We start from the raw sequence: 17,584 nt of genomic DNA, 5'->3' as shown, positions 1-17,584 counted from the left end.
AAAAAAAATACTAATTAAAGTTAAAATATCACTGATGGACTGGAAGGCCATTTTTAAACCAATATTTATAAATAAGTTAACTTCTTGACCTCAGAGTAGCTAATTTTTCTCATTGTTCATATTTGTGTTTTCTATACCACATAATAATTCTATTGCACAAATTTCAGATAGACTATAGATACTGTGTTTCTAATTTTTTTTTTTGATTAGAGGATAGAGAGGTTGAAGAGAATATAAATGAATATATTTCTTGCAGCTGTGGCCAATCATAGAAAATAACCATTCACTATTGATGGAATTCTTTGGTTTATACTCTGTGGTTATCTGAAGATACTACATGCTGAAACTGATGAAGCTATTGTTTGGCTAGATAATACTATGCATTGCTAAAGATGACTGATTATGCAAGCTGAGAAACACAGTTCTGTAATACCCAAAACCAAAGATGATATAAATGGCTTTTAAATGTGAACTATTTAACTGTAATTTACTTTGAATTTTTAATAACAATAGAAAAAAAAATGCCCTCAGTGTAATTTTGTCTCGGCTTTCATTTGTGCTTTTAACCAACACTATAGTTAAGGTTTAAATTACAGTCTCAGAATTAGTACATTGAAAATGACACTAGAGGGGAGTTGGTTAATCATCCTACTCTTGATTTCGGTTCATGTCATGATATCGCCATTCATGTGTTTGAGCCCCTCATGGGGTCTCTCTCTCTCTCTCTCTCAAAAATAATAAACTTAAAAACTATTATATACATATGTGTATATATATATACATAGACACTAGAAATTTGGAAACCAAGGTGGCTTCCCAGAATTAAAGTTTTTCTAAGTATTTTTTGCAAACATTAACTCTCTAAGAAGTTTGGGAAGAAGAGGGAAATCCATGAGCAAACATATGTGGTAGAAAATGCACACATTATATTGGTCCTTTGTTATGTGTGAATTAGAATATCATAGTGTCTGTCATGACCTCCGATAAAGAAAACTGTTTTAACTTTGTTCAATCCAACTTTCCTCAAATTTATTTGACTAAGGAACACTCTATATATGCGACATTAACTAAAATTCTGTGAAAACTTTAATTCTGCAGAAAAAAACTGGGGGAATATTTCTCTAATGCTTAGAAAAGCAAGAGTTTCACTAGTTTATTTATTTATTTTAAGGGAGAGAGAGAGAGAGAGAGACAGAGAGAGAGACAGAGACAGAGAGAGAGAGAGACTGAAACAGCATGAGCGGGGAAGGGCAGAGAAAAGGGGAGAGAGAGAATCTCAAGCGGGCTTTGTATTGTCAGTGTATAGCCTAATGCAAGGCTTCAACTCACAACCCTGAGATCACTATCCAAGCCAAAATGTAGAGTCAGATGCTTAACCAACTGAGCCCCCCAGGTGCCCCAATGGGGGTCCTCTTTCTTTTAGCTCTGTTGATCTATTTTTGTGTGCATTGGTTTTCCTATAAGAAGGATGTATATTATTAGCTCTGGACTTTCATTTTATTGAAATGGTGGCAGGACATTATATTTCAAAATGTCTTCAGTTTTCTCATACATTGTCTTATTTTGCTTCATTATCTTCTAATATCCAGTTTTGCTGATACAGATAAGGTAAGATGGCATTTTGAGTATTCTTCTCTTTGTAAGGGACTATCTTTTTGTTGAAACATTGAGGATTTTTTTTTAAAAATCCTCAATGTTTTCTATTTTCTCTTTCTGGAAACTCTGGATGTAGACCTACCAGATTTTTTTAAAATGTCTCTTTAGCTTTCTATCATATTCTCTCTCTCTCTCTCTCTCTCTCTCTTTTTGTCCTTTAGCTCTGTATTCTGCATGGTGTGTTTTTCCCTTTGGCTATTTTCTTATTTCATTGAATTTTCTTTTTTTTTTTTTAAAGATTTTTTTAACGTTTATTTATTTTTGAGACAGAGAGAGACAGAGCATGAATGGGGGAGGGTCAGAGAGAGAGGAAGACACAGAATCTGAAACAGGCTCCAGGCTGTGAGCAGTCAGCACAGAGCCTGACGCAGGGCTTGAACTCACAGACCGTGAGATCATGACCTGAGCCGAAGTTGGACGCTTAACCGACTGAGCCACCCAGGCGCCCCATGAATTTTCTATACTAACAGTTATGTGTTCTTAGAATACTTTCTTTTTCTTTGATTGTTCTTTGTTTTATAGATGCAATATCATTATAAATGTGTTTTATCTATTATTTATTGAATTTTTAAAGCTCTATTTTTTCCTAAACAATCTCTTTCTCCTCTAGGGCCCATTATAAAATTTATTTTGATTTTTGTCTTTCATGCTGCTAGCTCCTGTCATATGCCTGGTGAACTTTGCTGTCCAGTCATACATTACAAAAAAAAAAAAAAAAAAAAAAAAAACCAGACTATTTTGGGTATTCTTTGGGTACAGCAGTATAAGTAGTACTATTCTCTTCTTCTCTCTTTTAACAACATTCCTGATTTGAAACTTTGTCTTGTTTGTTGAACGCAGCAGTATGTTGAACCGTGGGCTTTGCTTTAGGATGAATAAGTAGAACAGCTGACTTCCTTACTACAATAATACCACATCCTCACTGTCATGTGCTCTTCTCTCCTAAATGCCAGCGTGAGGCATGGTAGAGGGTAATGGGCAGAACATTTCATCTTAAACTGCTTAGTCATCTAAGAGCAAAGATAAATTAACAAGGCCAGAGACAAGAGAGTTAGCAGTGCATTTCAGGGTGTTTTCATTTTTCTGTATTGTAACATTAAAAAAATACTTTAATAAAGAACTGTAGAAATGATACCTTAGTTAAATTTGCTTAGTGTGCTTATAAAACAAAAACTCAGAAAACTATCATTACAAGTAAGTTTTTTAACTTGATAAAGGTTATAAACTTAAAACCCACACTGTGCATTATTTTAAAGGAAGGAAGAAAAGGATACCCACTATTACCAAACTTTCTTAACAAAGTAGGTGGTTCAGACCAGTACGTAAGGAGAGAATACCTGAGAACACAGAAGAACTACAGGGATTAAAATAAATAAAATTATCTTTAATTTCAGATTATAGCATCGTATAGCAAAACAACTTTTGAAAATCCAGAAGCTATTAAAACTAATAAGAAATTTTGGCACACTTGCTTGATATAAGAATGACATAAAAATCAGTAACATTTTTCTATACCAGTAGTGATCATGTATAAAAAAAATAATAAAAGTAATTACATCTCCCAAAAGGAATAGTTTTGAGGAGTTAACTTAGAAGGCAAAAGTTTTCCATAAAGAGGATTTTTAAATTCTGATAATGGATAGAGATAGTGGTCTGAATAAATGAGGAACTAATTCTACTAACTCAAGAGGGTAGCCTCTTGAATGGGATGATTTTATATGATGAAGATACCAGTTTTCTCTATTCTAATGTATTAATGTAATACCACTTAAAATTCTATTTGGACTTTTTGAAGAAATGGATAAACACAATAAAGTTTACATAAAAAATAAAATAAGAAACCCATAGAGAAAATGGGCAAAGCATATGAAATTATTTTATAGTCTGCATTGATTATTGCTTATTTTATTCTTCTCTATAGAAATTCAACTTATTCCAGAAAGACTCATGTTCCTTCTTCTTAAAACTCATTTATTTTTATGTTACTACCATAAGAGTATAAAAATGAATGTTAATGTTTTTAAACCTCAGGGAATAACAATTATTGTAACAGAGCAAAAATAAACTCCCCTAAAAAGTCTGGCAGTTATATGACAAACACATAGGACTTTAACTTCAATGATAAAGTTCTCTTAAAAAGACTCATTGGAGTTACAATTATCAAGTCATTTCTAGGGAAAGAATAAATGCATTTTACAAAACAAATTGGCATGGGAAATAATATAGTATCAGGTTTCATCTAAGTGTAGAACTCACTATTTCCCCTCGAGGCTTAAACAAATATTACATGAGTGAGGGCTCTTGTAAAATGTTATGTTTTGAAATAGATTTCATTAATGGTTTCTAGTGATAATTTATTTCTCCCTTTATGCACAAGTCTCTTCTCATACTAATAATGGATAGCTTATTTGCATATAAATAGATTTCAGTATTTGCAGAGGCAGAGACCAAATATGTTTCTTTTTCTCCCTCTGGACATTGTTAAACAGATTAAAAAAAAGAAGAAGAGGGGAATGAGATATTACAATAATTAGCAATGAGGAATTATAATAATTTTCTTGACTAAAATTTTTTTCAGGCAACTTTCTTTGGCGCTTTTATTGGTATACTTCATGCCAAAGGTTTAGACCTCCATTAAAATGTAAAAAAAAGAATCTGCAGAGTTTTTTCTCAGTGGTGCTTTTTGGTATACCTATGCCTTGAATGAAAACAACAAAGCAGCTTGATATTGGTTATTGAAATGTTTACTATGGCCCTCTGGGTATCTTCTTCTAATTAGTTTTTACTGTTTCTGATGAGGGAGTATGTTCCATTCTAGATAAGGTATATGTCACTTCTGTGATAATATTGCTTAATTAAGTAAATCCTTTATTTTTGAGATATAACAAGTTGCATGCTTGTGATTGAGAGATATTTTGTTCCTTTCTGTTAAAAAAATGCACACATGCTAATTTTTTCACTTATCATACGGTTAAAAGTACCAAGTCTTAAAAAAATTCATTGTAGAACATATGTCCTTCCTAAATATAATAAGAAGGTCTTTTAAGCCTACTTTCATTACGACTAACAGTAGTCATTAATGAAGAGAGAACAATTAAATCAGTGCTCTTCAAAGATATCCACTTGATATTTGCTTCTTGGCTTTCAGTGTTTGAAATAGGATATGTTCCTGTATCATTGTTCTTTAAGTGAGTAAGAAGCATCATCTTATGGTACACTTAGTATTTTTAAGGAATTCCTTCAGGAAATTAAGATAACAGCTGCTTTCTGGTAGGCTCGATATCTGTTAATAAGTATGTCTTTCTGACCAGCAGAGGTCACTCAGTTTAAGTGAATAATGACTTTAACTTTCAAAAAAGACAGCAAACATGACCATTCTATTTGAGCAATTGTATTTTACTTGATTTCTGTTACTTGCATAAATAATTATTTTCATCCCTTGTTCTACATGCTTGTGAGTGAGGCAGTTCCTCAGGGTCCAAGACCTTTCCAAACCTGAATCCAAGAATATTCTGAAAGATGTAGTAAAAATACTGTATTTAAATCTATGTATTTATGAATATTATACAGATCTTTTCTACCGGTTTAAAAAAAATAAGAGAAAATTGTCCTTCAGAGAACATGACACATTGTATTCTGCCACAGAGAGGCAGCCTTCACCAAAAGATGGCACCGAGGCCTATTTGATTCTAAGACATCATTTAACTCTTGATCTTTAAAAAATTATTGTCTATAACAGGTTTTGGAAGTAGCAGTATGTGGCATCCTTGGCAACTAGCAGTGTCAAGATTGTGGATATATGAAGACAATTTGATTTTTAGAATTGTGATATTTTTGTTTTCCTTAAATGTGTGTGTACTTATTATAAGTTTAAAAGTATAGGTGCAAATCAGAATTACACCCACTTGTGGTATGCGAATAATAATCCAGGAGCAAAGATCTCTAAATTTATCATAGAAACCTCAATTTGTTCCATCTCCTAGACCTTATTCACCTGTTTGAGAAATACCATGTTCAGGTGAAAGCATATCTTCATTTAATTAAGATGATATTTGTTTGGCAATTTTGATATTTTTGGCAAGTGCTAGAGACAGCTAAAGATTAAGAAGGGAGCGTAAAGTAGTAAAGGAGTTGTTAAAATCATAGAGCCCGTCATAGCTCAGCTATTAAATCAGTTTTCTGTAAAATTTAAATAATTTTATTTTCCTTTCTTTGGGGGAGGTTCCCAAGGACTTAAAGCAGTTGAATGATGTGTCCTTACTTATTGTGTAGCTTTGAGGAATTTTTCTGGACCATTTCAACCCCCTTTTATAAAGGAGGAAACTGAAACTTAAAAAGGTTTAAAGAATTTATAAAGGTCACATGGCTAGTATAAGAAATCTTGAATTAAAATTTAGGTTTGTGATTTATTCCAGAGAATGATAGATTAAAATAGAGATGAGAATATACTTACACTTTACAGAATTTCATCTTCCATGATCATGAAATATAAGTTTTGCACACTTGGCCCCAAATTGAAATAGTGTGACATGGCCATAACCGAATTCATAATGTGTTGAAGGATATACACTATAAAGTAAGTTTCTTTTCCATCTTAATACTGCAGTCTCCTACTAATCTCTCAGGCAATGATTATTCTGAATGTATTTACAAACATTTATGTGATATATCATCTAAATGTCATTTTCACAGTATAAATAGAAATAGGATTTTAAGGTATCCATTTTTCCATAGACAATTACTGGAGAAGAAATTAAAATGAAAAGAAAATAATTAGAATGCTTAAAGTCTCAGGAGTAGATTCTAGTTGGCTTATAAACAGACTCTTTCTTTGGCTTGGCCTAGGCCCTGACTGAAGCTCTACCATAAACAGGCGCTGGGCATAAGAGATTCAGATATATTCTGGAGAAACGATAGTCTCATCCATAATTTCAGAAAGTTTTTGCTCTGGATAATGAATTCTTGAGATTTTTTGAGGGAAAAAAGAGTTAATGTGTAGATATATTTACTAATAGCAACATATTAAGTTATAGTTAAAAGGTTTAAAGCAATGGGCTTTGTTAAAGTTGTGTTTTCTTGGTTCCACTTTCAGAGAGTATGATTTTATGATTTATGAATCTAAGGGAATCTACAGTCTGACACTAATCTGGGTTATTTTGATGGCTGTGGTCCATGAACTACACTTTGGAAAAGATTAATTTAAAATATATAGTGCTGAATATGATTCTCTTTGTTTTTCAGTCTTGTTATTTCAAGCTATAGAACAAGTTCAGCCAGAGGCCAGAGGAGAAACACATCCGAAGCTAGGGAAGGGCTGTGAACAGGTCTGGTGGGTCATGGGCATTGAAGCCAGATGAGGAAACCATTTACTGTTTGGACATAAGTACTGTTAAGATAAACCAATCCCCCTGTTATTTGTCTTGTTTAAAATTAACTAGTGGTAGTTGATGAGAAGGTTTGCAAGGGAAGAATTCTGCTGAATTCTTAGCCTGCTATTATTATTCCATGAAGTTATAGGAACAGCATTAGAGAGTATGTACATTATATCCTGTGATCACAGGAGCGGAGTGAGCAGACAACACTGATAAGGAGAAGAAAAAAATCTTTTCTAGATTTATATCTAGACATAGATTTAAGTTTATGGAAAAGGAGCAAGAAGTTTTCTAGGATATTTGATGGTTAACCTAATGGTTTTTGTTTAATCTTTGGTGAATGTAACATTTATGCATCAAAGCATGAGAACCATTTTATCTTTTACTTAATCTATAAAATAATTTTGTTTTAAGGTGCAAAAATTTCTTCATTTAGGGTGCCAATGAATATATTAACCTTTGTTTAATTCGCTTGTCTCTATATTAATCATGTAGGCTCTTCTTTCAGAAAATGCTAAACTCTGAGTCTAGCTTTATCATAGCAGAGCTATTCAGAGAAAGTTTCAAATCCAAAAACTTAAGAATATAACAATTTTTAGTAAGTTAAAGAAATGTCAAATAGTTACATTTTAAAATGGTAATTATTAGCCATTAAAATGTTTTAAATCATTACGTATTTATTATTTCTTTCTTAAAGAATTTAGCTTGTTTAATATTAATCAAATGTTCAAAATAAATTTAATGTTTATATTTAAAGAACTTCTCATCACTTAATCTATGACCTAATGTACTTTACAAAGATACATAGCATTATCCTGAGTTTTACATATAATATTCACAGAGATAAGTGCCAGTCTCTGGGGGAATACCTTCCTAATTCAGCTTTAAGTGAGAGTTAAAATAATGATAGTGATATAAAGGGACTTTAAATACATATTGAGACTTTATGTTTTTGCTTAGATAATTTTCTTGGCATTCCTGCTCCAAATGTTTAAATATGAACAGCGGGATGTAAAAACCAAAATTCAGTTATGAAAGGAAAATTTGCTACTCTGCCGGAGCAGCTGTGAGATATTTTATTTACTTTGAAAATAACTTTATATTTCATTGATTATTTGATAACTTTGTTCATTTATCATTAAGAATCACTCATGGGGGGCGCCTGGGTGGCTCAGTCTGTTAAGCCTCCGACTTCAGCTCAGGTCACGATCTTGCGGTCCGTGAGTTTGAGCCCCGCGTCAGGCTCTGGGCTGATGGCTCGGAGCCTGGAGCCTGCTTCCGATTCTGTGTCTCCCTCTCTCTCTGCCCCTCCCCTGTTCATGCTCTGTCTCTCTCTGTCTCAAAAATAAATAAAACCTTAAAAAAAATTAAAAAAAAAATTAAAAAAAATAATCACTCATGTGTTACATTTTCATATACCACCTACTCAAAGTGGTAGAAGATGAAAGATTATCATCCTTCCTACCAGTTGGCTCCTATAATTCATACAGAAAGTGTATTATACCTACATATTCAAGACTGATGAAAGTCATTCAAATTTGTATAATGTACTTACATTATCAGAGAGTGAAATATTTTTTACAGGATTAGTTCAAAGACTTCATTTGATAGGGCTTATGGATGCACATTTGGTAAGAATTTTATAAGAATGCATATAGAGATACATGGATAAACAGACTTTTTCGTCTGAAGATATATTTCAGTCAATCCAAATCTGTCTGATCTTGTATTTACATGTCATAACAGTGACAGTCCTACTGCTTACTCAATGCTAGGAACACATGTTTTAACAGGTGGATGATTTAGGTAGACTCCAGTTGATGCAGTACTCAGTCTACTTAGGTTGGAGTTCATTATAAGAGACCATTTCTTAGGGACTGTATTGGCAATAATTCTTAGATACTCTATAGTAATTTTAGAGTATCATTCTTAAGTATTTAAGGTCTTATTTTTGTTTAAAAAATTTTTTTTTAACATTTAGATATTTTTAAGAGACAGACAGAGCACGAGCCAGGGAAGGGCAAAGAGAAAGAGAGAGGGACACAGAATCTGAAGCAGGCTCCGGGATCTGAGCTGTCAGCACAGAGCCTGACACAGGGCTGAGCCAAAGTTGGATGCTTAAGTGACTGAGCCAAGCACCCCAAGATATTATTTCTTGAAACACATAGTTCCCATTTTGTTTTTGACAGCGATATTAACAGGATGGTAAAACATACGTGGAACTTTGGTTAAAAGTTTATGCATTATTGAGACTCATACCTGTTTTTTCTCATCACCTATAAGCTCAGTTTAATAGACCACAGGTTGTTTGGTAATAATCTGAAGTGCCGTTTAATCAAATCGAGTCTTAGGAAGCAGGAGAAGAGCTTGGTACCTAAATGTGGCTTTGACATTGATGATAATAGTTCCTTGTGTACTAATCTCTTGTTTTAGCTATTATTTCATTTGTAGAGCTAGAGAATAAAATCAGCATGAGAAAACGTGTTCCATAAAACTAAACTCTCTAAATGACATTTTAAAGTCATGTGGTCCATTGTAATGAATAGTTTCCTAGATGCTTTTTAATTCCTAAAGATATGCTCACACATGGATTATTTACTTTTCAGTAGTTTCTTTCAGCTTCATGTGAAAAAATGACTTAGTATTCATAAACAAATTTGAGTACATGATTTATAAATTTTAGCTTGTTATGAAGACAGCCATTTTTAATCTGAGGTTTGTAGCTTTATTTATAGAAGTAGTTATTTCTGAGACCACTCTAATGTACCAAAATTATTTTTATTTTAAATTACTCATTGTTCCTGTTCTCTCCCATTTTTGCCCTGTAGCATTGGTTGACATTTCATAGAGACTAAGCTGGCATAGGGCTGGAAAATATGTAATTATAAGAATCACCTGCTCTTGAATTTCCCATTATATAATAGTCATGACTCAGGCAGACTTTTCATAGGTGTTTGATTTGGAATGAGAAGTTTTCTTCTTCCATGACCTGTGATTAAAATGTGGCATTTTGATAAATAAATAGAAGATAATTTCTGCATAATCCAGCCATGAATCAGAGCTGGTGAAGCAATGTAAATCTTTGACCTGTATCATATAAGCAGTAACATATGTAATTGGAAATATATTTTAAGATCAAGTAAAATAGACCCCTTTTTTTTAATGCTCTGTAGCTTAAAGCAAGCTAAGTGCTAAAATGCAGTAAGATGCATATTGAGAGTTTGACTTTACTTAATGCTTCTCAAAGGAATTCCAATAAGAGGAAATCCACTAAAACTACATTTGAATATTTTATTTTCTTTTAATGAGTGATAATCATAAAGGTACATATTTATCAGTTGTTGTAGCACGATGGTAAGGACCGGGAATAGACTATTTCATTTCATAGTTGAAAATGAAATTTACTGATACAACAGTAAACCAGTGTTTGCTTTATAGTCTTATCTATTGCATTAAACTTTATACATCTTTATGGTTAAAGTTGTAATTTTTAATTAATTGACTGTAGAATCATGCACCCAGTTCCTGATAATAGGTTTGTGTTCTTTTCTTGATACTGCAGTAACTGACACATTTTCCCAGTGTAGTTTAGTTTGTATTTATCTATTTTTAAAGATATTATGTATGTCTATGTACATTGTTTTTCTGCACTATGAATAGAAATTTATTATTCCAAAGTCATGGATGCAAGATGGCACTTGCTACAACACTTTACTTGTATTTTGGCAGATCAATACACTTTAGCTTCTGTCTTAGTCAATTCTGACTGCTATAAAAAAAATACCATAGACTGAGTAGTTTAAATAGTACAAGTTTATTTCTCACAGTTGCTGGAGTCTGGGAAATCCAAAATCATAATGCCCAAAGTGACATTTCATTCCTAGTGAGAGCTTTCCTTCTGGTTTGCAGATAGACATCTGCATACACAGCAGAAACAGAGAGAGAAAATAAATTCTCTCATGTCTCTTTTCATAAAACCAGTAATCCTATCATGAGGGCTCCACTCTTGTGACCTAATTACTTTCTGAAGGCCTCATCTCCAAACACCATCACATTGGAGATTGGGGTTTTAACGTATGAATGGGGCAGGGAGGCTACAATCATTCAGTTCATACCAGCTTCCCACAAGGACTTTATAATTTTGGATATTTATCCTATGAATTGAATTGACTTTAGAATGATTGAACTAGAGTCAAATGTCGTCTCTTATTGTAAATTTTGACGTGTCCTAGTTAATGAAGCTAAAGCCTTAAAAAATGTTTCATATGAATTTGTCAATTCTAAAAATATTTTAGATTTGAAAACATCTGGAGGAATCTATTCTTCAAAGTAGGTGATTTTTCAGTTGCATGTGTAGTAGGGAGACAGAGGCATTAATTTTGTATTCTATTAATATCTTTATATGTATTTCATTGTTTATGTTCAGTGAACATAATATTCGGTGCTCACGTTTTTGTTTCCTCTCCCCACATTATCTCTTTAATGCCCTCTAATTTGGTTTCATTCATCACCACTTTTCTATATGCTCCACTGGGACCTCTCTTTGAAGTCTCCTCTTAAAACTTTGATACAGTAGACCTCTAGCGCTCTCTGGAAATACAGGTTTGACAAATGGCAGACACTCAGTACGTTTTGGTTAACATGTGGATGGAGAAAAGAAAAACTTCTCCCTATGATGTTGTGCTAGCCATATTCTACTCACTAGACTATTTCCTTCCTTGATTCTCCTCCTCTTTTCCTATATGCAGCACCCCCTTGTTTCAGTCCTCAATTATTTAATTTTCTCTCTCCACGCTCTTTCATTTAGAGATACCTCAACTATTGCCTCTACGTGAATAACTCCTTTCCTTTTCTCCAGGACAGCTTTCTCATGAGCTTCAATTGTGTACCTTCACTTGTCTTCTGAACATTTCTATTGGATATCCTGCCATCTTTTCAAACATAACTGGTTCAAAACCAAACACATGATGTTCCTCTTCAATGGTATCTTTCTACTGTGTTTTTTTTGTTTGTTTTTTTTTTTTTTTTGTCACAGTATTGCCTTTTTTTTTTTTTTTTGCGAGAGAGAAAGAAAGAAGCAGGGAGAGGGGGATGAAAAGAGGATCCAAAGCGGGCTTTGCATTGAGAGCAGAGAACCTGATGTGGAGCTCAAAACCACGAACTGTGAGATCATGACTAGAGCTGAGATCAAGAGTTGAATGCTTAAGCGACTGAGCTACCTAGGTGCCCCACAGTATTGCCTTTTCATTAGCCATTTTTTATTTTTATCTTCTTCCAGCCACTAAACATACTAAATATTTGTTGCATCTATTAGAAAATATTGGAGTTGTTCTTCCTTTCCTTTACCAATGTTAGTAAACTCCTTATTAGTGTCCTTAAAACAAAGCAAGTCATGCCATCCTATAAAGTACTGCTGAAGTTTATTTCTTTTTTTTTTTTTTTTAATGTTTATTTATTTTTGAGACAGAGAGAGACAGAGCATGAACGGGGGAGGGTCAGAGAGAGGGAGACACAGAATCTGAAACGGGCTCCAGGCTCTGAGCTGTCAGCACAGAGCCCGACACGGGGCTCGAACCCACGGACCGCAAGATCATGACCTGAGCCGAAGTCGGCCGCCCAACCGACTGAGCCACCCAGGCGCCCCTGAAGTTTATTTCTTAAACTACCTCTTTCTTTATGAATCTCCTTTAGTCTAAAGCCTTCAAGAGCTATCCACTACCTGTGGAAGTAGTTTCCAAATGCTTATTTAAAAATATATATATTAGACAATTTTAGTTAATTTTTTTTTTTTAACCTGAGACCCAAACAAAGAAAAGTAAATCTAGAGATGTTTTGAATGAAAATAATTCAGCCTCCTTCTACTTGGACTTCACCTATACAGTGTTCCCTAGGCACTTCTCTGGAATTCTGGGACACTTTGTAATACAGTCTGAAACCTATTGGCTCTAGTACAAAATTCTCATTTAGGATTAGGCCCTATTCCATTCAACCAGTCTGTTTATTATATCTAATTGTTTCATGTGAATTCTGTCTTTGTATCTTGGCTTCCATCATGTTTAGTGCCCAGAATGCTGTTAAACTACCTTTTTGCTTCTTTGAGTCTTATTCATATTTCCAAATGTACTTCAAGCCCTATATCTTCACTGAGCATATGGATGCATTTTTAGAAAATAAAGAAGTCGGGTATTTTTTTTTCATGATGTATATTTATCTTGAGGGAGTACTATTTGCTTTTTTGGGAAAATACTTCTATATTACATTTAATTATTAGATAAGCAAATATCACTTTTTTGTGCTTATTATATTTCAAAGCCCTAAACTGAATGATTTTAAGCATTCAAAAAGAATGAGTCCAAGATTGTTTGATGCTAAAATTACATATTAAGAGCATGAATCTAAGAATAGTAATTATATGACCCAAATCAATAATTTTAAAATATTTTATTATTTTCTATACTTGTTTTCTTTTAGGACCTGCAGCATACAATCCTGTTTTAAGGAAATCTTGCTCCATACCCTTATTTGTTAAGGCATCAAAGCGTTTTAAAGATTCCAAAGAGATTACTCCTGGTCCAGCTACATATGAGGTTTGTCAATGATAATTTTCTTTTATCGGTAACAAAAGAATAGAATAATTTCCAGAAAGTACTGAAAATGTCTACATTAAAGTCCTTTACATATGTTTTATTCATATTACTAGCTATTAAAATCTTCTAAGGAGGCATTTTTAAAAATACAGTCTGACAGTTTTTAAAGACTGAATTAAGAATTATTTGTCAATTTATCTATAAATGTCCACTAAGCACTGTTATATATATAATTTTTTACATCCCTGAAACTTAAAGACTTAGTTGTTTACATACACAAATGGAAATTTCCAAATATTTATTGCAATCATGGATTTATTAGAAGGCTCAGAAGATAGCCCTGTTGCTCCAGTAAAATCAGGTTTGGATCTTTTATCTTTTTTAAATAAGTATAGATGCTGTAGTCTAGATTCATAATAAATAAAGGACTCTTAAGCTGTGGGCCTTCTGATTACAAGAAGAATGCTTAAGTAAACCTTCAAGTTTTAAAAATTGTGTTCACGATTGGCCTTAATTCCCACTCTAGGATGAATAGGTCCCCCATTTGTACTCTACTCACTATTAAAAGTGAAATATTTTATAGTGGCTTATAGCAAGTAATTTAAGAGTTAATACTCAGGCCAAACCATAGTGAATGTTGTTTTTTGGGTTAGTTAATGACAAGTTCACTTTTATTGAATGTATGCTTTCTGCTTATTTAAAATGTCATGATCTAAATAATTTTTAGGCATTCTGTCAAAGCAGATTCATAATGCAACATCAGGGAAAAAAAAGAAAAAGAAAAGAAAATGAATAATGAAAGAGTTGTTATTTTATTTGTTGGCTGTTGATTCCCCCAGAAGACCACTGCTAATTCCTACTGATTAAGCAATGCTAATTCTATTTACTTTGGAAAGGGAGAATCTGCTAAGCAGTCTTAATAGTGTTTTAGGAGATGCAAATCAAAGGACTTCTGGTGTTTTAGGACCTGAGCTCTGTGATGTAAGACAGGTCTTACAAACGGGAAACTGGCTGGGATTGGGCAAAGTTTATGACTTGTTTACTTTGGGTTATTAAGGCACAGTGAGAAAGGGTCTTAAAGTAAGTGTTGATCAGTAAGCTATCAGTCTTGATAAGTTAGATGGTATAGCTGTTCATAGTTTGATATATTATCATATTAAATCTTTAGCTGAATCCTTTTCCCCTACTTTTTAAAACTGATTTTAGTGGTATTTACAAATAATAATGTCAGTAAATGTAATGATACCCTTTTATTTTGTGATGCATTTATCATAGAAAATGTATCTACTAATCTTTCTAGTATTTAAAAATCTTTCTTTTTCTTTCATTAAGATTTTATAAATTATATTTATACTTCTTCATAGTATTTTCTATGCCAAATGAAAACATTTATGGGTTTGATAATGATGTTTATTCAGGTATTGTTTGAATGTATATATATGTATATATATATATACACACACACATACTGCACTTCAGGGTAACTTTTCTGTTGAGAACAGAGTGTATAATATTTTTTTGTCTTCCTATTGTTTTCTTTAATAGTTGAAAAGTTTTTTGAAAAAGTAATTTTCTTTCAAAGTTTTCCTTCTTTAAAGGAAAAGTTATTTTTAATCTGATAGACCAGTAAATTATAGGTCCATTTATTATTATTTGCTCTTAGTTTTTAATTTGGTACTTCTTTCTTTCTCTATTGACTTTAATAAATTTCAGTTGGTAACTCTTGAGAACATGTTTGCCTAAATATTTTACTTTTATTTTTTACAGAAAAAGATGATTTTAGAAATTTATAACATTGTTTTAAGATTGCAATATTATGTTATATTTAAAAAAAACACTTAAATGTGTATGATTTGTGCCATCATTAGTTATAGGTTTTCAGTGTCACATGTTCACACTGGATCTAACCTATCCAATATAGGTGGTACTATAACAATAATATCTATTACAATAGCTCTCTTAAGTTACACAGCCATATTTGCAAAGTCTGCTTACTATTTTTATTCTTGTTTAAACAGTCTCCTGAGTGTCCCAGGCACAATTAGTGTTCTCTCTCTATTTTATGTACTTATTTTTTGGATGGGGGTGTGGTCAGAATTGTCATTGGAACATTACTCACTATATTTCAATTACAAACTAATCTGTGTCATTTTTACTCCTTCTAGTTGTTGATATTTATTGGTTCACTGTCACTGATACTTTTAAAGATATAATGAAAGCTAGGGACCTTAAAGGGGAAAATTGTGCACGTATGTTCATGTAAAAAAACGTGTATACAATTTTAAATGGTTTGTTAATCCACAATAACTCATTTATGGCTTCAATCAAGAACTCCCAGTAGCAGATTCTGAACTCTATAAGAGTGACACTTATTTACTTTTATATTATTAGGGCTTCAACCACAGAATCTGGCATATAGGAGCATATTAATAAATGCTTATTGTATAAATAAACAAAATGGATAATTCTAAGATTTTCTTCCCATGATTAGATCACTAATCTTTATCCATGAATAAAGACATACTTATTAACTTAGTTTAGTGAGAAGAATATGTAAATGCCCTTTCAAAATAGCAAGTTTTATTGACTGATTAATGTTCTCTCGTTGAGTAAGTCTTCTCAGTAAACACGAACATTTTTAAGGTTTACATGAAGCAACACATTATTTTCTGGAATTTAAAATTGACAGTTATATGAGAATATTTTAAAATAGGATAGAAGAAACTTCAATAAATTTAACTTTTAAAAAATCCTTCATTTAAATATTACAGAAAAATTTAAATATACCTCTCTTTAAAAAAGCAAATTCTACTGAAATTAATTGAAATTTAATAATACAAGTATTTTTAATATTATTTTCTGCTTTGTTCATATATAATTGACATATGTATGTATTATAAATGATGGCCACAATGAGGTGGCAATAAATGATGCCATTACCTCACGTAGTTACCATTTTTGTGTGTGTGATGATTATGGTTAAGATTTACTCTCTTAGCAGCCTTCAAGTAATCATACTGTATTGTTAACTATAGTATACACCATGCAGTATATAAGCTCTCCAGAATTTTTTTCATTTTTTAATAGAAGGTTTATACCTTTTACCCAATTTCTTTCTATGTCTTCTATTCCCCTCTCCCCCCCACCAAGCCCCTGGCAACCATCATTTTACTCTATCTCAATCAGTTCAGCTGTTTATGATTCCACATGTAAGTGAGAACATACAGTATTTATCTTTCTCTGTCTGACTTATTACACTTAACATAATGCTTTCAGGGTCTATCCATGTTTTCAGAAATGGCAGGATTTCCTTCTTTTTTTTTAATGGTGGAATAATATTTCATTGTTATGCACACAAACCACAACTTTATCTGTTCTTCCTTTGATAGATACTTGGGTTGTCCTATGGCCTGACTACTGTGAATGATGCCATAGAGACAGTGGAGTACAGATGTCTCTTCAAAGTAGTAATCCATTTCCTTCAGATCTATACCCAGAAGTGGAATTGCTAGATATGGTAGTTCGATTTTTAGTTTTTGAGGAATGTCCATACTCTTTTCCATAAGGCTGTACCAAATTATACCCCCACCAACAGTGCACATTAGTTCCCTTTTATCCACATCTTTACCAACATTTGTTATCTCTTGTCTTTTTGATGTTAGCCATTCTAAGGGATGTGAGGTGATATCTCATTGTGGTTTTGATTTGCATTTCCCTGATAGGGGGGATTGTTGAGCACCGTTTCTACTTGTTCACCATTTGTATATCTTTTTTGGAAAAATGTGTATTCAAGTCCTCTGCCCATTTTTTACTCAACTTTTTTTTTCTATTGAGTTGTATGAGTTCCTTATATATTTTTTATATTATCCACTTATTAGATAGATGGTTTGCACATATTTTCTCCCATTCCATTAATTGCCTTTTCATTTTTCTATTGTTTCTTCTCCTGTAAAGAAGCTCTTCAGTTTG

General features: G+C 32.7%; 1 protein-coding gene across 1 annotated transcript in view; it reads left to right on the top strand.

Annotated features, from left to right (window-relative positions):
• Positions 1-17,584, top strand: part of STPG2 (sperm tail PG-rich repeat containing 2) — a 594,553-nt gene that overhangs the window by 298,447 nt on the left and 278,522 nt on the right. Inside the window, exon 12 of the mRNA XM_049630905.1 lies at positions 13,500-13,615. Within this exon, the coding sequence (XP_049486862.1) occupies positions 13,500-13,615 (116 nt within the window). The remainder of the gene's footprint in view (positions 1-13,499; positions 13,616-17,584) is intronic.

Source organism: Panthera uncia, chromosome B1, assembly GCF_023721935.1.
Source record: "Panthera uncia isolate 11264 chromosome B1, Puncia_PCG_1.0, whole genome shotgun sequence".
Classification (NCBI taxonomy): domain Eukaryota; kingdom Metazoa; phylum Chordata; class Mammalia; order Carnivora; family Felidae; genus Panthera; species Panthera uncia.
Note: the sequence above shows the minus strand (reverse complement) of the source record. Positions and strands in the feature narration are given on the sequence as shown.